The sequence below is a fragment of the Notolepis coatsorum genome (assembly GCF_963971535.1).
Source record: "Notolepis coatsorum genome assembly, chromosome: 2".
Lineage (NCBI taxonomy): Eukaryota > Metazoa > Chordata > Actinopteri > Aulopiformes > Paralepididae > Notolepis > Notolepis coatsorum.
The window spans coordinates 173,833,284-173,856,651 of record NC_140166.1 but is presented as its reverse complement, the minus strand read 5'-3'; the positions used below and the strand labels follow the sequence as shown (position 1 = coordinate 173,856,651).

At 41.6% G+C, this 23,368-nt stretch overlaps 1 protein-coding gene across 1 annotated transcript in view; it reads left to right on the top strand.

Moving 5' to 3' along the window:
• The window catches only part of atp10a (ATPase phospholipid transporting 10A), a 139,167-nt gene extending 116,025 nt beyond the window's left edge, over positions 1-23,142 (top strand). Inside the window, exons 18-21 of the mRNA XM_084307816.1 lie at positions 578-658; positions 1,092-1,196; positions 3,418-3,605; positions 20,121-23,142. Of these exons, the coding sequence (XP_084163942.1) occupies positions 578-658; positions 1,092-1,196; positions 3,418-3,605; positions 20,121-20,718 (972 nt within the window). The 3' untranslated portion in view covers positions 20,719-23,142. The remainder of the gene's footprint in view (positions 1-577; positions 659-1,091; positions 1,197-3,417; positions 3,606-20,120) is intronic.
• Positions 23,143-23,368: the final 226 nt, after the last annotated feature.

Genomic DNA, 23,368 nt, shown 5'->3' with positions numbered 1-23,368 from the left:
TTAGTATGAACGACCAGCCAAGCTGGTAGCAACGCCGAGAGCTGGGCTCGAACCCAGCATCTCCTGCGTTGGTGGCGAGCGCCTTGCCCATTGCGCCACCTAGCCGCCCAGGACTGGGCCTTTAATCTAATGTAATTTTTAAATAATACTGACTGTAGTGTCAGAGTCAAAGTGTAAGCTTTTTTTTTTAAATATATATATATATATAATTCTGAAGTCCGGTACAGAATGAGAATTAGAAAAATCATATTCTACACAGGCACAAGGAGGACAGCCACGTCCTCGCACCCTGTCGTAGCTCAAGGAACGGGGCTAATCAGGCGGCGTGGGAAGCGAGTCGGTTGAGGACATGATCTGTGCTCACAAAATCCAATTATCACATTCTTGGAAACTGAATTGTCGGAAAAGGGACTATTAGATTGGAATGATTCCTTTGAATGTCGGTGTGCACCGGAGGAAGACATCTGTGTGATTATTATCGATCATGATCACTCTATACAGGTTTATTAGAGGGTCATCTCCTGTTTAAATGCAGTGAGAGTTGCACACCGGCTCACGTGGGCTCTTGTCTCTGCAGGAATACAAGCCATATATGTTCTGGATGAACATGATCGATGCCTTCTACCAAAGCCTGGTCTGCTTCTTCATTCCATACTTTGTGAGTTTGTGAATTTCCATTTTTACTCTATACTCTATTACTGTGGGGAAAAAAAGTTTAAACCCTGTTTGTAGGGTCTACCGAATAGGAAGGTATACTGTTATTTTGCCATACCGTCGTCCATGATGTATACAAAAAATATATACATACTGTATGTTTTTTTTAAGTTAATCAAACAAAGATTCCTTGTTGCGGCATTATTAAAAAGTTAAATAAAACTGACTATTTTGAATGAAATAGAACCATGAGAATTGTATTACAAGATAAAGACATAAAACATTGGTTTGTAATATATCGCATTGTAATTTGTACTGGAAAACTATACCGTCATATTGCTATACTGTCGAAACATAGAAAGAAAGAGTGCCTTGTTGCTCTGAACTTGAGTGTGATATTTCTGCATTATGTGTCTCTCTGTCTCTGTCCTCCCCAGGCGTATGCTGACTCTGATGTGGATCTGTTTACATGGGGAACTCCCATCACCAGCCTGGCATTATTCACCATCCTACTGCACTTAGGCATCGAGACCAAAACTTGGGTAAGAGAATTAGTTAAACCAAATGATAATAATAATAATAATAATAATAATAATAATAATAATAATAATAATAATAATAATAATAATAATAATAATAATAATAATAATAATAATAATAATAATAATAATAATAATAATTAATAATAATAATAATAATCTATATGTGTATATATTGAGATAGATACAAATATATAGATTATTATTATTATTTTAGAATTGATTAATCACAAATTCAATGAAAGGGTACAGGCTGGATGAAGCCACTCTGGTAGAAGACAAGTTAATTATACTGAATATCTTGGAATCACCCCCCCCCCCAAAATGCCGTCTGTATGTATATCTGTCGGTGTGTCTGTCTGTATGTATATCTGTCAGTGTGTCTGTCTCTATGTATATCTGTCAGTGTGTCTGTCTCTATGTATATCTGTCTCTATGTATATCTGTCAGTGTGTCTGTCTGTATTTATCTGTCAGTGTGTCTCTCTATGTATATCTGTCTATGTATATCTGTCAGTGTGTCTGTCTGTATGTATATCTGTCAGTGTGTCTGTCTGTATGTCACCTCCTACACAGAAAGTTGAAGACTGTCAAACATCTCTGCTACCTAGGCAAATGGGCACTGCACTAGTACATTAACATTCCTCATGAAGGTGAGGTTACTGCTGCATCAGAAACTATATCAGCTTGACGGATAGTTTGACACAGTCTATACTGTAATACTGTACACAGCCGTTTGATAACGGCCACTGGGAGGAACAGTACCTGCTTATTGATTTGCATCATCACCACATATGCGTTATGCTCAGGTATCCCTGTGAGGTCTCCTCCTACCTGCCGAGACTGTGTTGGCCGCCAGCCACTCTGTATTTATGACCCTAGATTGGATTAGAGTCCTTTCCATTACGGCTGTAAATTTTAGCGCCGACAAGTTTTGCGCATGAAAAATGTCCTTTTCACCGGCTGACACCACCAGAGCTCGATGGGCTCTTGTGCAGGGAGGCCCAGTGTTCACCGTAGACGGCGAGGGAGGAATAATTTCTAAACGTTTTCCGGTGGTACTTCCTTCCCGGAGACTCTGGTGAGAATAAGGCATAGGACGGTACATGGCCGTAAAGGTCCGATAAGGGTGTCCGAGGTGACGCCAGACAGTAACGATACTCTCTCTCTCATCCCTGCGCTGGGAGACTATAATTAATGGTGCTACGTGTGTGTGTGTGTGTGTGTTAGAGAGCTGCTCGATTATGGCAAAAATTATAATTATTAAACACGATTACTCATTGATTTGATCATACGACGACAACTGAATTTGTTTGACCTTTCTTCTCGGCCAAAGGCTGCCTTTCTGTCATCTTCTACAAGTTACCAAATATGTTTAAAAATAACTGGAGAGGGGCGCCAGGGTGGCGCACCACGTAGCTGCGCTGCAGTGCAACGTGGACGTCCCGGGTTCGACTCCCGGACCCGGAGACCTTTGCCGCATGTCTTCCCCCCATGTCTTCTCTCAACCTTCCTCAGACTGTCGGGCCTGTCCAAAATAAAGCAGTAAAATGCCAAAAAAATAAAATAATAATAATAGAAAATAACTGGAGAAACGTGCCATGACTCCCTCCTCCCTCTCAACAAGAGCTGAAACGACTGTTTGGGAGGAGGAAAGAGTGCAGCACTGTGAAGGAAGGGTGCGCTGCATTTACAACATAAGACAAAATGAGAGCAATGCGACATGCGGCACAATAATAATTTTAACTCTTATCTTGCGTTCATGATCGTGGGAAGCCAAAATAGTAATTGAAACTATTAATCGCCCTGTGTGTGTGTGTGTGTGTGTGTGTGTGTGTGTGTGTGTGTGTGTGTGTGTGTGTGTGTGTGTGTGTGTGTGTGTGTGTGTGTGTGTGTGTGTGTGTGTGTGTGTGTGTGTGTGTGTGTGTGTGTGTGTGTGTGTGTGTGTGTGTGTGTGTGTGTGTGTGTGTGTGTGTGTGTGTGTGTGTGTGTGTGTGTGTGTGTGTGTGTGTGTGTGTGTGTGTGTGTGTGTGCGCGTGCCTGCCCATAGTTACATGTGCACATATATATGTGTGGACATCTGTGTATATGTGTTTGGTGAAGGCTTAACAGTGTGTGTGGTGAATTATGGTGTGCTATTCAGTGAGTCGTATCTGTATCTGTGACTCACTGAGTCGTATCTGTGACTCACTCTGTCCCGTCTGTGTCCCTTCTCTCCCTCCCAGACCTGGATGAACTGGGCGTCCATCAGCTTCAGCGTAGCCTTGTTCTTCACAGTGGTTCTGTGCTACAACTCCTCCTGTCCCACCTGCTACTCCCCCTCTAACCCCTACTGGACCCTGCAGAGGCTGCTGCAGGACCCCCTCTTCTACCTGCTCTGCCTCGTCACCCCAGTAGCCGCCCTGCTTCCCAGGTAAAAACATTATGGTCCCATATGCAACCTTTTTATTTATTGTTTTACTTTGGAAATGTAATAAATCGTTAGCCTCATACGATAATTGCCTAAGTAATTTTTTTTGACAAATTGCGATTTCTGCCTAACTGTGCTCTCCTCACACTGCTGCATCGTCCTGGCTTAGTGCCTATGTCCTCAGCCAATCAGGACGCTTGTTACTAAAAAAAATCCCCATCTGCCTAACTCACTCGTGTGACGTGTGCATTTTAACGTTACATACACAGATTGCGATCGCATGACTTAGGCAAGTAAAACTGCCTAGTGTATGACATGTATGTATGAGGAAAAACTGCCTAAGTCACGACATATTTAGTTTAAAAGTCACCTTATTTTGTTACGCAATGGTTGTTGTGTTTTTGTATTTTTGTATTTTTGCAAACTTGTTGATGCACCTTGTGAAACTTATTTTCTAAATATAAATTAAAAACTCTTACACATTTGCTGGAAAATGTGTTTTTTCTTCTTTTCCAAAAAACTTGGAAAATTACGTAGGCAATTATCGTATGAGGCTAACAAAATGTTATTGTAACTTATATGGATAACGACCATCCATTCAATTCGATTAAAATTGTCATTGTCGTACAGTACAATGAAAAGAAGTGCAGTAATAATGTACACAATGTACAGGAGATTACACTGGGTATAAAATATATACATTAGTACTACGGAGTATACTACAGAGTTGTAGTATTAATATGTACTATGTACAGTGATACAGGTATAAAGACACTATGGTAGTAGTCATGCTGGCCAGCAGCGTAACTAGTAAGAGTAGGCAAGGGATATGTACAGATATAGATACTATAGTATCTACAGGTATGTAAAAAGGACTATATGCAGATATGTACAGACAGATGTGGATAAATATATATACAGTAAGAATATATATATATATATATATATATATATATATACGGTATATACAGAATTATTGTACATGCTATCATACAGAGTTATATGCAGGTGTATAAGTAGGTATACAGAATAATTATATGCAGGTATATTCAGACAGATATGGATATATATATGGTAGAATATAATATATAAATATATATATATACAGTATATACAGCACTATTGTACATGCTATCATACAGTTATATAGGTAGACTATAGTATGAGGTAGGTAGTTGTGATTATTATGATTACAGTGGTAGGTATAAAAGTGTAACAAATACAAAACATGTATTGAGCCCCTCCGACTGCTTTTCAGTAGATGAAGATAATCGCTCGATGGCGGAGAATGAAATGGTCATCCAGTTCAACATGGAAAGAGGAACTCCCCTGTTTTATCTATCTATCAGTATGTGTATTGTTCTAAATGAGTTTGTTGCAGGAAATAAAGAACGTAAAAGAAAGAAATAGCGAGGTGATTAACTTCCTGAATAGACTACTGTAATGGTGTCTCAGTCACCTACTGAGCATGTTGGTTGCGCCAGTGTTAAAGTTGGGCTAGGTTCAGAGTAGACTACCTGCCCACGTCAGTATTTTGGTATACAGTATATACAGATTGTATCCAGATTGATTAAAAAAAATTAAATAGTCTGGGCAGCAAAAAAAAACTAAAACATGAAATAAATGTTTTGCTAATCTGATCCAAACTACATTTTGATGTGGTTTGAAATGTGACTTCAATCAGATTTCTACAGATGCTTCTCAGTTCAGACACTTGTTGACAGAAGTGCATCAGAGTGGCTAATCTTAGCTGCTAATTAGCTAAACTAATACATTGTAGGGGGCTTGAACAACAGTGTTTTGCTAAGTCCAAGTGTCGAGACAAATCAGATTTGCATGCAGTCTGAACAAAGCCTTAGTCTAGAGCCCTGGGCCCTCATTTATCAACAATGCTTAGAAAGTGTTCTATTTTCGTTCTTAACACTTTAATCGCCATGGGTTAAATTCATAATTTACCATCCCTCGCCAGCTCTATTTGTCTATGGAGAAGTTCCCCTTCTTTGCAGGGCTATAACTTTTTAAATTCTATTGCTAAATTGCCATTATTATGGCCCATTCAATGTCCTATATGTATTGTTCAGGGTGTAGCAACGTTAAACTTTTTCATTCACATATTCATACTAAAATATGGTCTAAAGCAGTGATTCCCAACCTGGGGTCCGCGGACCCCCTGGGGGTCCGCCAGGGGGCGCAGGGGGTCCGCCAGACCACAGATGATTTGAGGTATTTTTTTTTTTTTTTTTTTTTTTTTCTTTTTTATCATCAGAAGCATGAATAGTCTCTCCACTACAATAAAAAATAAAGATAAATAAATAAACATCTAGACATGATTTTTGAACGTTAACAGTAGGCTACCGGGTAGCCGCTAAAACGCGAATCAGTTGACTGTATCACTTTCTGTAGCTAGCCTAGCACGCTAGTTAACTTTCTCGGCTCGTCTGCAGTCAGCCACCAGAGGCGAAAATGTGTGACAAACGAAAAGGAGATGACGGCAGCTCATCTGCAAAGAAAGTTAGGACCTACAGCAATCGCGAAAATTACATCACCATGGGCTTCACTGAGGGACCAGACAAACGACCTGAGTGTGTGATTTGTGGAGAAAAGTTGGCAAACTCAAGCCTGAAGCCCAGCAAGCTGAAGAGACATCAGGCGTCTAAGCACCCAGAAACCGTTGGGAAGGATCCAGACTTTTTTCGGAGGAAAGAACAGTCTCTCAAGGCGAACAAGCCTGTTGATGTTAGAGTAGCGTGGAGCAGGGGTGGCAGTGATTTACAGAAGGCTACCGAAGCCTCCTTTGAGTGTTCGCTTTTAATTGCAAAAGCAAAGAAACCGCACAATATTGGCGAGCAGCTCATCAAACCAGCCTGCATCAAAATGGTTTAGAAACTGTGCGGCCCACAGGTGGCGGATAAACTAAAATCAGTACCACTCTCGAACAATGTAGTGAAAGACCGAATTGATAAGATGTCAAGTGATTGCGAGCAGCAGCTGTCAGAAAAGCTTAGAAAGGGTCCATTTGCCATACAACTTGATGAAACTACAACTGTCGCAGACGAGGCTGTGCTCATCGTTTATGTGCAATATATTGAAAATGAGGATCTGAAGCAGGACATTCTCATGTCAGTCAACCTTACTACCACCACTCGAGGTGAGGATATTTTTACTGCAGTGGATTCTTACTTCATTCAACATAAATGCAAACCGTTCACCATTAGGGCCTGATTTGAGAGGATGAATACAGGATTTGAATATTGGCCAACATTTTGAAATACATAATGGTGCAAGATTAGATTTGTTGATTGAAGGCACAAGTCAAAGAAGCATAGTGGGTCTAATTATGATGCATATGCCTGTGTATAAGCAGTTTGTTATTAAAATGACAAAAAAAAGGTATTAAACCCAGCTAGGACAGATTCTCTCTGCTACTGATTGGAATTTCCTGTCTCATATTTAGTTTAATTTGTTGCATTGATTTGTTCCATAAATGCAAACCGTTCACCATTAGGGACTGATTTGAGAGGATGAATACAGGATTTGAATATTGGCCAAACATTTTGAAATGCATATGGTGCAAGATGAGATTTGTTGATTGAAGGCACAAGTTAAAGAAGCATAGTGGGTCTAATTGTGATGCATATGCCTGTGTATAAGCAGTTTGTTATTAAAATGACAAAAAAAAAGGTATTAAACCCAGCTAGGACAGATTCTCTCTGCTACTGATTGGAATTTCCTGTCTCATATTTAGTTTAATTTGTTGCATTGATTTGTTCCATAAATGCAAACCGTTCACCATTAGGGCCTGATTTGAGAGGATGAATACAGCATTTGAATATTGGCCAAACATTTTGAAATGCATATGGTGCAAGATGAGATTTGTTGATTGAAGGCACAAGTCAAAGAAGCATAGTGGGTCTAATTGTGATGCATATGCCTGTGTATAAGCAGTTTGTTATTAAAATGAAAAAAAAAAATATTTTATGGTATCTTATTAGGAGGGGGTCCGTGAATTTCATCAGAGATGTTTGGGGGTCCCTGGGGGGAAAAAGGTTGGGAACCACTGGTCTAAAGTATAAGTATGTTTTTATCGTTTTCTGCAGCTTTCTCCAGAACTTGATTTATAGCTCCAAATGCATTATATTGATGATGAAATACAGTTTGATAGCAATCGGCGCGAGATAAAAAATTTCAACTGGACGTGATTCTAGAAGTTTCTACGTATCATCTGATGATGACCGGATGGGCGGGGGATCGTTTATAATTCCGTGGGCAGCGTTAGATGATTCATCCAGAGTGGGTCATATGTTCATCAGATCAGTTAGTATAGAAGACGTTAGAAAATAACGTTGAAACTCACCGTGGCTTCCTCGCGCCGCTGGCAGATGAGCGTGGAACAGAATTTTTTCTATTATGGGATGGAGAAATGCCCGATCCATTTCCAGGTTGTATAATAGTATATACGTCCAAATCATGTAGTTTTTTCGAGTTATTTGCACCGATCGATGTTCACTGTATCAAGACGGAGTCTCTCTAACGATAGCGAGTGCCCGGACCACATATGGATGAGCACTTCCGGTTCAAAGGTTCATTTCCGGTTGGCGATCGGCCACCAGATGGCGCTCTTGAACCGCTAGAGAGTTGAGAGGAGATCAGCAGTGTGTCTCAGGGCTCCGGAAAGGAAATATGATTTCGATGACAGATTTTTGAAATATTGACATCAAAGACGAGTTACGGCGTCTTCGGCAGAATGAGCATGGCTAGGAATGACGTGTAATCTCGTCCCCGGCGATCATAGTGTTAAGCACAGAATTTAGAATGTGTGTACGTACAGAAAAATCGGGATTTATCACACGTGCGTACACAGGTTCTACGCACACTCCGTGTTGATAAATACCATTTGTTCTACGCTCCGCGCTCGTGCACGATTTTAAATATTTGCATATAGCACCGCCCGTAATTAACCATATACGGTAATGGAACACCCCCATGAAATGTGGAAAAGTGGACTAAGCCGAGCGAAACGTGTTATGGGAGAAATACGCGACAGGCTGACGGTGATGTCGGATATGATATCTATTAACTTCCTAAAGACCATTGCTGCCTGGGCAGCGCAAACACTAATAAAGACCGTTAACCACTGTTTGCCATTGGTGTCATTAATAACCATGCTGGAATATGCCTTTTCTTCGTTTCGTTCGATTAATACCCAGGGATTAAAGTTCTCCGTAAATGTTCTGCCTGCATATGATTTGTAGAGGCATGCAATCTATTTTGATGTTGGTATTAGGTAGCCTATATAAACAATAATACGAGAGCATATACAAGAACAATGAATCTCACTGCCATAGCCTACGCCATGTGTAGCCTGCCTATATGTGATCAATACAAACTTGAACTTGAATTCCATCATGTCTGTGTGCGGGAGCTCACAAGGCTGTTGTCACAATGTAAATAAAAACGTGCACTGAAAAGTTACAGTATGTAGTTGGTTGATTATTTGTATGACAGTCAGTAAACCCTTGCAGAAAGTATCAGTTTTATTTAATTAATTGAAAACATGCAGCATTGCCTTCTTCCCGGCATGCAGCAACGACATGTATCAGGCAAATGCGCATCGCAACATTGACTGAGTGGAATCCATTTCTATTCACATAACTGCATTTGTGATGGAGCTTTGACAGCTACATGGGTGGTACAGTAACAGTCTATTGCTCGATCCATCTCCAATATCACGATGGACCGTGCCGGTGGCACTTGAATGTGCATGGGGATGGCATTTGTGCGTTTTGTTCCACGCTCCAATTCCGGTCTCAAATTGCGGTACAATGAAGGTGTCTCGGGTATAGCGGACTCTAGTTAATATTATGTTCTCTCTGCAATTAGACTGCCCCTCATTCATTCATTCATCCCTATCTGCTATCTCTGAAAACAGTTCCCAGCGGAGCACAGTCAGTGCACCCCGTATATTCCGATAACCCTATATATAAACTATGCTGCATTCATTCGGAAAGAAAGACTTATTCCAAATGCTATATTTATAGGGTTTGACAATAATTACACTACTGTCGCTATTTTACAATGAACTATAATGAATTACGGGTCATACAGAAGTTGAACACGCCAGTGTTGAAACTAATGCACGGAAGCTTATTTCCGCGTTGCAATAATAATAATCTACCACCGGGCGCCAGGTATGCACGGTCGGAGCTGTGCGTAAATATACGCACAAAGTCAAGCACACATTCAAATTGAAAGTCCCACACTTTGCTTAGAAATGATCGTACGCACGGGTTACGCACATATCTGTGCGTACCAGTGGCGGCTGCTGACCAAATTTCTTGGTGAAGCACAAAATTATTATATTATATTATATATTAAATTATATTTTTTAAACATCCCCAACGCTGCAACACCCCCATTCCTCCCAGGTGTCAGGCTCCTCATTCGCTTCCATTCATTTTTTGGGACCATGTTTAAATATCATACTTCTGAACTATAAACAAACTATACTGCTGTGACGATTTCAATAAAACAGACCATTCTGAGTCAATGGTACAGCAAAACTGTACATTGGAATATCTAACATGTATTTACCACCTTCCTCTGCACGAGGCCACAGATGGGTTTTATGTAACACAAGGACAATGAATGAATGAATGAATGAAAACTTTATTTAACAGATTGCAGAATGGGTACAATACAGTACGGCTCAATACACACAATTGTTAAGGGAATGCAGACCAGAGAAAGACTTTCATCTTGTTTACATCAGGGTCCCCCATTTTCAATTCATACCTAAGAGAGGAGAGGAGAGAGGAGGAGTGTTGGGGACACAAGATTCCAATGCATTGTCCCGTGGGATTATGCCCCCCCCTCCCCGCGGCGATTTTAATATTTGATTAGAAACGCAAGCAAGGCTTGCCGCGGGCGATTCATGTGGTCCTTGGGGACCTGGTGCCCGCGGGAACCGTGTTGGTGTATTACACACGCAAGGCCACAGCGGGCCAATGAATTCATAATCACTGTAAAATATATATATATATTTTAAATCCACTCACCACACAACAGCCAAAGCAGTGACCGATCTCATCTTCCATTGAATATTGCAGCTTCTCCATCGTGACAAGTCCGACTCGAGTCGAGACACGTTCTTTTATCCCATGGAAAGTGTAAACAATTGACCACTTTCCGGTATTTTGAGCTCATGGGAGGTTCGGGGGGAAGGCAGTGCATTAATTTGATTCCCTCGCGCTCTCGTCCCCCCGCCCCCCTCCTCCTCACGAGCTCCATGTAACGTGGAAGTGCAGTGGTCTATGCCATGTCACGCAGCTCCTCTCTGAGTCTCAGACCATTGAGGGCTGTCGATCATTCAACCCGCGTTCGTGAGTAGCGTGCGCAAAGTTGCACGGGCGGGGCTTAGATGACTCAAATAGCCTATTTTGATTGGATAATAGAATAAAAAGATCAACCCGTGCAGGGAAAGTTGCACTTGAGTGATTGACAGCTCGCATTACTGCAGTTATGTGAGCACTGCAGGCCTGATCAGAGAGCTCAGACAGCTTGGCCATTTTTGAAAAAAATAATTAAATTCACTGGCATTTTTTTACAGCGGAAAACATTTCTAATAAAATTTTTATAAAAATAATAAAATATATATATATAAATGTAAATTACTAATAATTATGAGTGGATTTGTGTTTCACGTGTTGTCATGGAATAACCTCCACTGGTGCGTACGCACCATTGATAAATGAGGGCCCTGGTCTGGAGCTCGGAGTTCAAAGAAGTGTGATGAATTGGATGCTCATTGGTAGGGAATACAAAAAGGAAAAGGGTCCAAGGCACTCTATCAAAATGATTAAAGATATATTAAGATGGTTATTTCATAGTTAAAATATTAATATAAATATTTATATAAACCATACAGTTGACCTATCTCAAACCCAGCCCTCTTTTCTTGATCTCACACTTCTTCAACCAATATTCTGAAAGAAATGAAGAAAAATTAAATACTAACCCTCATCTTTTACTAGTATGCACTCTGCTACTAAGGAATCTACCTTGCCTATATTACTAACTACTACTGTGCTAATATATCTATACTACTATGCACTCAAGACTAGCACCCAAGTTCAACACTGTCGGGACCAACTTTATTTGTCCGAGAATCAAGAAAAGAGGGCAGGATTTAAGATGGGCAATTTGCTATGCATATTAAAGAACTGGGCTGCAGCATTGGTTATGAATACGATTTTCGTCCCAGGGACCACTGTATAAGAAGTTTTTTGTTCTTAGATGTGATTTGGCACAGCATTCTGTAACTGCTTACACTGTAGATGCAGTGATAACTATTGAGAACTGTGATTAGAATAGTCCTCCTTTGCATTCCAACTTTTATTGATGGAATAATAGTGAAATTAAACTGTTTCTTATTATGCTGGGGACTCTGGGAAACCCATTCAAGGACACCCAGGGACCCCGCTTTGGGGTGGGGGTGGCAGGACAGGGTTTATGGTAGAGAGGCCGACGGGTAACCGAAAGTTCACTGGTTTGATCCCTTGCACAGATGTGTAGAGGAGATGCAGGAGAGGAGGTTCTTTATTGAGACAGTAGGAAGGCTGAGAGGGAGACAAGAGTAGGAGAGACACAGGAGAGAAGGTTCTTTATTGAGACAGTAGGAAGGCTGAGAGGGAGACAGAGTAGGAGAGACACAGGAGAGAATGTTCTTTATTGAGACAGTAGAAAGGCTGAGAGGGAGACGGAGTAGAGGAGACACATGAGAGAAGGTTCTTTATTGAGACCGTAGGAAGGCTGAGAGGGAGACGGAGTAGAGGAGACACAGGAGAGAAGGTTCTTTATTGAGACCGTAGGAAGGCTGAGAGGGAGACAGAGTAGAGGAGACACATGAGAGAAGGTTCTTTATTGAGACAGTAGGAAGGCTGAGAGGGAGACAGAGTAGAGGAGACACAGGAGAGAAGGTTCTTTATTGAGACAGTATTACGGCTGAGAGGGAGACACAGGAGAGAAGGTTCTTTATTGTGCCCTTCCTGATGACTTGTCGTACAGAACTTGTAAATCGTTTTGGATGAAAGCGTCAGCTAAATGACTAAATGAAGAAAGAAAAAATAAGATGGGAGAGTGTATCCCAGCTGTGAGCTAGCAACTGGAGGGTGGCTAGCTTTACATCTACAGTGCCCACTTTCTCTGCCAAAGTGTGTGTGTAGGAGGGATACACAATGAAATTGCCTTTTGTAATAAAGTAACTGATGTTCCTGAACGATTAATAGTTTTTTAATCAAAATCACGATTTTAAATGATGCATTTAGCAAATCACAGCCTGCGATTTGGGACAAGTTATGCAGCGAGTCTGATTCAAGGTTTTTTCTTGCGTGCCAGTCATGCTTACTAATCGGAAGTGCTGTGCTCTCATTGCTCACCAATGAGAAGTAGCCCAAGGTAGCTAGTATACGCCCATTAACTCTCATCAATACTCTTCACACTACTGACCCACGACTGCACACCAATACACAACACCAACCTCTTTGTCAAGTTTGCGGACGACACAACTGTGGTGGGGCTCATTAAAAACAATGGCGAGTCTCACTACAGGGACAGGTGAGCCAACTGATCATGTGGTGCAGGAACAACCTCATTCTCAATGTGGAGAAAACACAGAACCTGGACTAACCCCCCCCCCCACTGACACACACAGACACACACTGCCACTTCACAAACTCACTTCCACTTTATTTTACTGCCATTATTTATTTTAGTTTACATTATATTAGTTTACTACTGCCATATCTATCATCTCACTGCCACTTTACTGCCATTATTGTATTCTACTACTATTATTTATCAGTTATACTTACTATGTACCACTGCTGAAAGAAAAAAAATGTGCACTAAGTTCTCTTTTACCTCCTATATTTATTTCAATCATACATTCATTTAATTTTTTTAGCCACTGTTTATACTGTATATATAGTCCTTTATAGTGTATGTACATCGTGTCCCATATGTTACTTATGTTTATAGTGTCCTATATGTTACTTTATGTTTATATTCAATCTTTTTTCTTTTTTTATATATATATATATACATATACACTGTGGGAAGGGGGAAACGTAATTTAATTTCTCTATGTCTTGCACATTATGAGAAGTGATAATAAAGCTGACTTTGACTTTTGATCAACAACAGCTTGTGAAACATCCGTGTGAAGACGTTACAGCATAGCTCCAGAGTGCGCTGTTTCTATGTGCAGTGAAAATTCCAATGCTTCTAAAGGCCTCTGCATGCTACAGAAACTTCAAAGCAACTTCAACACAACATCGACAAAGCAACGGTGTTGCAGACACATTACCTTTATGCTTCTGCAAAATCAACGCGCAGCCTATGATGCAACAAAATGTACCCCGGATGTGCGGCTCGAGCGCGCCCAGCCCGCCTGCCTGAATACTTTGGGCAGCCGAAGGTGCGCACTCTAGCAATTACAAATGGATTTCCCTTCTCAACCATACATCGTTAGTATAATAATAGCCCTGTTTATGTTTGTTTTCGCTTGTGTTCTTGTATATAGTGTAATATAGTTATATCGCCACATCAACCCAGTCCATCCCCATTGTTTCCCCAATCTCCTTCCACGAATTCATCGTCATAATGCTATCCTTGTAATCTTTAGACCCGCTATTATATAAATGTTGGTACTTTCGGACCTCCTCTGCAATACGTTCCTGCATTTGATTCATTTTAAACAAACAATTAAACAAGTGTAATGAAACAATACACTAGCTATCGAGCTCCTGTCAGAAAGTTTTCTTTTGGTCTCGAGCCAGGAACACTAGAAGTGACAGACAGCCCCGCCCCCATTCACTACCAACCAATCACTGCTACGCAATACCAACGCAACGGGTCTTTAGATTAGATTTTGGACACAGGTACGCAACGCCCTCGCAACACAGTCTACAAGACTGTCTGCAACAAGCGCGCTGAAATCGCGCCGATGTTGTGTTGAAGTTGCTTTGAATTTGCTGTAGCATGCAGAGGCCTTAAGGCCTTGTCCAGACGAAAAAGATTTTATCTTAAGTTTTCATTTCGTTTTCATTTAAAAAAAGGTTTCCGTAAAAACAAAAATGTCTCAAGATAATAATTGCGTGCCACAAATTTACAAAATAAATGTCTTGCCACGGACGTGTTTTGTCGTTAGTTCATGCCGCCAGTTGAGTGCCACTAACGCTATATAGCGTTTGTTTCTCGTACGATTGGCGTTTCGGCCCTACACAAGCTAGAGTTAAAAATCAAAATGCATATGATCGGTATCATGGTCCACCATGAATGCATGAAAGGGGGGGGGGGGCGGGGAAAGTTGTTTCTGATTATGTATTACCAATAACGGCATTCGTTATTGCAATATCATACACTGACCGGGTGGATGGTTATGAGAACAAGGCCCGATCAAGCTGAAATTGACGCAAATCGCTCTTACCTGTGGCCGGTTGGAATCCAAAAAGAATTTCCCAGTTATTGATCGCCATCTGGTAGATCGATATGTCCATTGGCTGATGCTATATTCCTTTACTGCATACTGAATTCGGCGTCGCAATAAGTATTCCAGGCGATCAGTTAAAGCCATAGCTTCAGGCTAACAGAAAAGTTAACCCGGAATGAAAAAAGGATTACTGCATTCTCGAGACAGCGCCACTACCAGGATCTGGCCGGTACTGCACTTTCCGGGTCCCAATAGGCATTTTCCAGCCAACATACAGCTCCGTGACAACATCCGGGATATCAGAATGGAATAAAAACAAAAACAAGCTTAACACGTATATATACATGGTTGGCCTTCAACGGTCAGCTCCGAAACACTTATATATACGTGGTTGGCCAGGAATGTGTTAACAATTGTGTGTATTGAACTGTACTGTACCCAGGGCCGCCTGGGAGAAATGCGAGGCCCTGTGTGAGATTTAAACGCGAGCCCCCCCCCCCCCCCCCCCCCCCCTAAAATGTAAAAAAAAAATCATACAGTCAACATATTCTTAAATAATAGGGCTGCCCGAGGCTAGGCATGATACAGTCAACATATAGCAAGAGAGAGAGAGAGCTCCCGTTCTACAGTCAATATACAGTGTTATCGCTGCACAGACCCGGCAATGCCCCTGACCCTCCACCAGAGCAAGGCCAGAGAGAGAGAGAGACACACATTGGAAAGAAACAACCCAAAACCAGAGCAAATTGAAATGCTATTTGGCCCTAAACAGAGAGTACACAGTGGCAGAATACCTGAGCACTGTGACTGACCCAATACTAAGAAGATCCTTGACTAGGTACAGACTCAGCGAGCACAGCCTAGCCATCGAGAAAGGCCGCCATAGGCAGACCTGGCTCCCACGCGAAGACAGACCCACTGCACACAAGATGAGGTGGAAACCGAGCTCCACTTCTTAACAACCTGCCCACTATACCAAGACATACTTCCCACAAATTGCAAACACCCAAAGAGACTTTGAAAACATCGACAATAACTCAAAACTCCCATACCTACTGGGAGAAATACAAGAATGTGAAATAAAGCCCATTTGAATTGAAGAGAGATAGATAGAGCATGTCTGTGTGTTAGAAAGAGAGAGATAGAGAGAGAGCATGTCTGTTTGTGTGTGTGTGTGTTAGAGAGAGAGCATGTATGTGTGTTAGAAAGAGAGAGAAATATATAGAGAGAGAGCATGTCATTTTGTGTGTTAGAGAGAGATATAGAGCATGTCTGTGTGTGTTAGAAAGAGAGAGAGAGAGCATGTGTGTTAGAGAGAGAGAGCATGTCTGTGTGTGTGTGTGTTAGAGAGAGAGCATGTATGAGAGAGATAAGCAAAGATGAGCCCCTAAAGGATATTCAACTTTTAATGGAAGAACAAAACAGAAGGAAAAGATAACTTCACAAAGGCAACATGAATATACATAGATCCAAAAGGACAAAGATCAACACTTAAATCCAAAGAGAAGAGGGTCTATACCAGAGAAAACAAAGTAGCAAGGAGCCAATGGCCGACATCAGCTAAATAGGCTAACTGCAAATAGAGTAGCCAGGTACTGACACCAGGCCACACACCGTTAGCTACTACAACAGCTAGCCGGCCCGTTTGGCTCAATATAACGTTAGCTAGCCGGCCCGCTTTGGCTCAATATAACATTAGCTACAACAGCTAGCCGGCCCGTTTGGCTCCCAAGAGAGAGAGAGAGAGAGAGATATCCACGGCGGGAATAGAATAGAGTGCATTAAAAACTCACCAAACGTCCAAGAGGATGGAGACAACCGCGTGGAGTTGACGAAGTTCATCTGCCGAATGACCGTCCTCTTCATCTTGGCATAATAATGCTGCACGCGCTCTCTCTAGGTTAGCTAACGCTAGTTAGCCTTTAGCTAAGCTAGCTACTAGCCGACATCATCATGGCTATCCCGACTGAACCACACGTTAGCACTCGATATTATAACGTAGCTAAAGCTAACTAGCTGTCCCTGCCTTTAGCTAAGCCGACATGGCTAGCCTGACTGAACTTTCTAACATGCAACAACTTTCATCTTCAGTCCATCTGCCGAATGACCGTCCTCTTCCTCTTGGCTGGCATAACTAAGCATAACCTCCAAAGCTGCACGCGCAAAATAGTCAAACGCAGCTGACACACGCCGGCGTACACATGATGTAACCCCTCCCTTCGTTGAAACCAATAGTATGTCTGCTGCAGAGCCACAGAGCCAGGAACAAGTCACACACATTCTACAAACGTGTCTAATGTGAAATATATAAGCATATAAGCAAAACTAGATTTTAGGTCTGTGATGAAAAAGGGCCTCGCGGGAAGGGAATAAAAAAAAAAAATTGTGCGAGGCCCCCCTTCCCGCGAGGCCCTGTGCGACCGCACTGCTCGCACACACCCTTAGGCGGCCCTGACTACCCATTCTGCAATCTGGGGGGGGGGGGGGGGGGGCATCTCTATCTCTCTCTCCCTCTCCCTCTCTACTGGTTCAATTAACGTTTAAGTAGCAAAATGTTGCAGTATAAAAAATAACTTGATAGTAGTTAATTGAGGATAATAAACATTTAACTTCATTAGCTGAAGTATTCTAAAATCATTTAAGCGTCCGTCCGTCCCATATCTGGTGTTTGGAAAGACCAGATGATATCAGAGGAGATTGATAGTATTTATTTATTGATAGGAATTTGATAGTACGTACGTCCGTCCCATATCTGGTGTTTGGAAAGACCTGGGCCCTCATTTATTAACACTTCTCAGAAAGTGTTCTATTTTCATACGTAAGCACAGAATTTAGAATGTGTGCATGCACAGAAATATTGGGATTTATCAACCGTGCGTACACAGGTCCTACGCTCCTCCGTGTTGATAAATACCTCTTTGTTCTACCGTCAATGCTCGTGCATGATTATCCATATATGGTCATGAAACACCCCCCATGGGATGTGAAATAATGGACTGACCCGAGCGGAACTCTGAGAAACTTCACTGGAGATTGTTCACTGAGGCGCTGCCGAACCAAGAAGACACAACCTGTGTGTTATGGGATAAATAAAAGGCTGACTTGTACACGGTGATGTCAGATATCAACGGCTCCCTAAGACCATTGCTGCAATTCTGCCTGGACAGCTCAAAATACTAATAAAGACCGTTCGTTGACCACTGTTTGGCGTTGGTGGTGTGTCATTATAACCATGCTGTAATATGAATGCCTTTATTAGTTGTGTTCGATTGGCTATAATATGAATTTTAGAGGCATCTATTTTGAATGAATGAATGAAAACTTTATTTAACAGATTGCAGAATGGGTACAATACAGTACGGCTCAATACACACAATTGTTAAGGGGATGCAGACCAGAGAAAGACGTTTGTCTTGTTTACATCAGGGTCCCCCCCTGTTGTTGTCGATATTAGCCTAATACCGAAAACAAAATAGATGCCTCTAAAAATCATATTAGGTAGCCTATATGAATTACATAATAGCAGCCATAGCCTACATTATGCAACAGTAACTTGCGCATATATAATAGCACAATGCACAGCCCTGCGAACCCTGCACAGTAAACTAACTTGATCATTAATCTAGCTGTTGTATCTTTACGCTTATGAAAACATTAAATAATATGTATAGGCTATAGGCCGTCGCTTTAGCCTATATCCTCAAATTGCATTTAATGGCTATCCTACTCGAGTCCTCGATATCCTCGCGGACGGACCAGTATACCTTTATATCATATCATATTCATATCATAGTTTACTCTATCAGCCTACCAGCATGTAATACGTTCTTTGTTAGAACTCAACTCGTTATTATTTTGCGCATAGATTGCAGAAATACGGGAACGTTTTGATTTAGGCTTTGACATTGTAAAACTAAATAAATGAAATTCTGTAAGCAGAATACAAGTCATGATATCACCCACACGATATATGCTCTGTGTCCAGAGCATGTATGCTTTTCATTCATTTAAGACATTTATTGCAAGGGTTTTGTATACACATACACTCAACAAATAACCTCAGTCTGTTCTCGTTGCAATGCGTTTTTTATTCTTTCTTATAGGAAGGGGGAAGAACACTATCGTGGGTGTTCATATGACTTGTATTCTGCTTACAGCTTCGGGGTTCCACTTATTACGTTTAACAATGGCAAAGCCTTTTAAATATAATCAAAACGTTCCCGTATTTCTGCAATATATGCGCAAAATAATAACGAGTTGAGTTACGCGGAGCGCAGTCAGTGCTTATTTCCGCGTTGTAAAAATATTCTACCACCGGCGCCAGCTACGCATGGTCCGACCTGTGCTTAAATATACGCACAAAGTCAAGCACAAGTTCAAATTGATAAATCCCACACTTTGCTTAGAAATGATCGTACGCACGGGTTACGCACATATCTGTGCGTACGCCACGTTGATAAATGAGGGCCCTGGTCTTTCCAGAGGATTGCCAGATAATGTTGATATTTAAACATTACAAAATAAATGTATACATACATTTTGTATTTTCGTGCAACATAAAAAAAAGTGTTGTAGGAACGGTTTGGGAGAGGGAGGTAGGGAGGGGTTTTAGATTGTGTGTTGTGAAGTTTAGACTTCGGAAAGAGAGAGAGTAAAGTACAGAAAAAAAGTACAGTTGGGTACCGGTATCGATTCCCAGGTAAAAAGAAAAATGTCCAGGCTCTGTGTCCCAAGCAGACAGACCCAGCGCATAGACCAGATGCAAGCCGTATTTTACAATAAACCTCCATTGGGCTGCTATAAAAAAAAGAAATCGCAAATTGATTATTTCCCAAAATCGTGCAGCCCTAACAAACGTTCTCCACCAGTGAGGCCTACAGGTACAATATGTTGTTTTTTCTTAGTCGTGAATTTGATCCGTTATTAATAGTGGATATAATAATCTCCGTTTTATTCAGGGGGAACTGGTATTTATTTTACGACTAGCGTTTGGCCCGACTGTAAGACCTGTGTCTCTTTCTGTCTCTCAGATACTTCTACAGGGCGTGTCAGGGATCGCTGTTCCCCAGTCCTGTCCAAGTCGGAAGGCAGTTGGATCAACTCTCCACGGAAACACGCAGGAACATCCTCAGCCTGAGTGATGCCAAGGTGGGGTCACAGATGGGCCTCAAACCTCCCTTCCTGTCCTCCGGCAGGAGCTTCCCCAGAGACCTTTCCCAGGGGGCCTCGTTACGCGGGGACGACGGCGACGGGCCTCACGGCAAGAGTTTTGTCGGGCTCGTGGACAGTAAGAGGGCTCTCTCCGAGGACCCCTACACATTGAACTCGACGGAAATAGACACGCTTCCTTATACCAAAGAGGCTCCCCAACCCGCGGGGCAGCCCCCTCCCGCCGAGCTGCGCCCCGACTGTCTGGATAAAACTTTAGACGTGTGCGATCTCAGCCTGTCCAGCTGGATCACCTCCACGCCGCTGCTGAAGCAGAGCGACGGTGTTCAGCTCAGCCTGCCCCCCGCCGGGGGCCCCCAGTGCGTCACCTACAAGAGGAGCCACGAGGAGAGGAACATCGCCCAGCCTGCGCAGAGGACAGCGGAGCGCTCGCTCCAAATGCCTTACGGCGTATTGTAGTCTTAGCGATGTTAATTAAACTCAGATTTGCACGATCGTTTTTATTGAATTTTATTCTATTTTTCAAAGATGATTTTTATATATATATATAAAGATATGATTAGGTACTCAATATTGTATGTATAAAGCTAAAGTGAGATATTTTTGAGAGTTGGGAGATTGAAGAACTGGACCATCTCCTTTTTTAATTTTATTTTTTGTTACTTTGAACTCTGGAAGATTTTCTTTTGCAATACATCTCAGAACTTGAGCAGGCATTTGATTTAAGGAGAAGGAAACCAGAGGCTTTGATGACTGGCAGTGTGTATTCTCTCTTAATAGGGCACCTTGTACTTTCCTCAGCTATACCTGTAAATCCATGCTTAAAGCTCAACAATGTTTGTTTTTGGGATGGAAAAATTACCTTTTGAGAATAATTCGTTACAATTGCTTAGGTCTTAACGACACAAAAGCACCAAATCACCAACAGAAACCAAGTCGACCAACATTAATACCCCCCCCCCTGCACTAAAGATCTTACACAATTCGTACACAATTTTTACATTTCAGAGGTTCAAATTTCTACCCAAAACTACATGGTGCAGCTTTAACTGTTCCAAAGCACCACTGTGGCCTTGAACGGCTGGTAAATGTGCCTTTTCTTATGAGGGAGATGTAGCTTGGTGGCGAGTCCATTCTGAGACGCGTCGTGCCTTGCCTTGCACCCGTTGTTAGCCGAAAGCTGTTCTCTGACTTAAGGGGAGAAGATTTATGGGAGAGTTTTATATCCCTCTTTCGAAAAACAGCGTTCATTTTCTGTACGTCAAGGTTTTCCATGCAAAGTTCTTAAGCTTTACCTTTACTTGAATCTCTGCTAACGTGGGAACAGCGCTGCGTCACCTCGTCACAAGGCCTCTTCCAGGAATCTTCTAGAACGTTCAAAAGAGACCGTCGCTGAACGTGTTTATAGCTACTCTGTCCTTCAGTGCATTCCAATGAGTATTTATATAAGCTATAAAGACTAGAAAATAGTTATTTACTGTATGTATTGAGTATATACAAATATAAATTACATTTCATGCGGTAGTTTTTTTTTTAGGTGAATGTTCAAGGTGTTATACAATAAGGAAATGAGAGTACTGGAGCACACAAGGCTATTTGTGAAAATATAAATATTGCTGTGTGTGTGTGTGGGAGACTTGAGTGCTTTGGTGTGTGTATTCCAGCTGTTTTTGTTTGTTTTTTTGGATTGCCTTCTTTTTTGTCTTTACCAAAGTTGGCCACGTCTGAATTCTATACTGTATCATTCTAGTAAGTGTGTGATGAGCAAGCGTCGCATGACGTGAACCACCAAAATAGATTTACTTGAAGATCATGTTTTTTTTCTTCATGTTCGCACGCATAACAAAATAGTTTCACCCTCTATCTCTCGTTTACTGAGCTCACCGTGACTCGAGTCCCATCTGTCCGGCCCTGCTCGAGCATAACGCAGAGCTTCGTTGTCAAGTGATGGAAGCTGAAATTCAGATGACTATGCCAAAGTTTGCACTATAAAACATTATTTCAGATTGGCCAGTTAACTTAGTGCGGTTTGTTTGGAGATGACCTGCTCTGAGGGAGATATTAAGTGCTTAGAGAGAGAGGGTGTTGCTAACCACCTCGTAATTTTTCATCGTGAAATTGAAATCAGTCAAATTTTCTTCCCTACCATTTTCAAAATTATCTGAAACGGCACCTTGAACATTTTAGTTTTTTCCATTTACACCCATTGCTGTATCTATTTTCCGCTTGCAGGGCATTTTGTAAAGTAGCTATCATTTACCAAAGATCCTTTTATATACCAATGTATTTTCTAAAAAGAATAGCGTGTGCCTTAACACTGGATAAGAAATTACAAATCTAAAGAGTTTGATACTTAAGATAATTATTGTTCATTCAAATGATGAATGTTCCATCTTGGTTCAGCGGGGGAGTTTGCGTTTTGCGGATGATATATTTATATAAGACGACGCTTGTCTCGTTTGTTTTCCTCATCCATTTTGACTCAAATGTATTTTTCTTTTCTGTTGATCAGATTGTACTACATTATGTCCAGCAGTCTCGTTTGGTTCGGTTTGGTTCCACTTGTGCAGAGCTGCATCTTCAAGGCGCCACACTGACCCAACTGGAGCTCTGCGTTCACACGAGGAAAATGCTCTTCACAGGAACATACCCAACACTGTCCAAGCTGTTTTCCCCAAGTTTCTTGTAATGATCATGTCAGTGTTGTAGGGCATTTTTATATTGTCTGTTACTCACCATTTTGTAATTTTTTTGTATATTTTGTCCACGTTCAGGCTGCGCGCGCGTCTGATTCGTGCTTCAGGTGTTACATCATCATCATTGTGTCATTTTACGTTGCTTGTACATACAGTATGTCTCAAATACATTTAAAAGTGAACTTCATATTATGCAATATTATTCTTTTATCTTTATTTACCCAGGGATGCTCTTTTTCAGCAACGCCCTGCTTCACATTCACAGTACAAGTGCAGTCTGACACTGCCACTGGAGCAGTTGGAGTGTTTAGTGCCTTGCTCATGGGCACTTCCGCGGTTGGTATTGAAGAAGGGGAGAGTGTTACTCATTCACGTCTTCTTCCCAATTTGTTTTTCCTGCCGGTCTGGGGGAT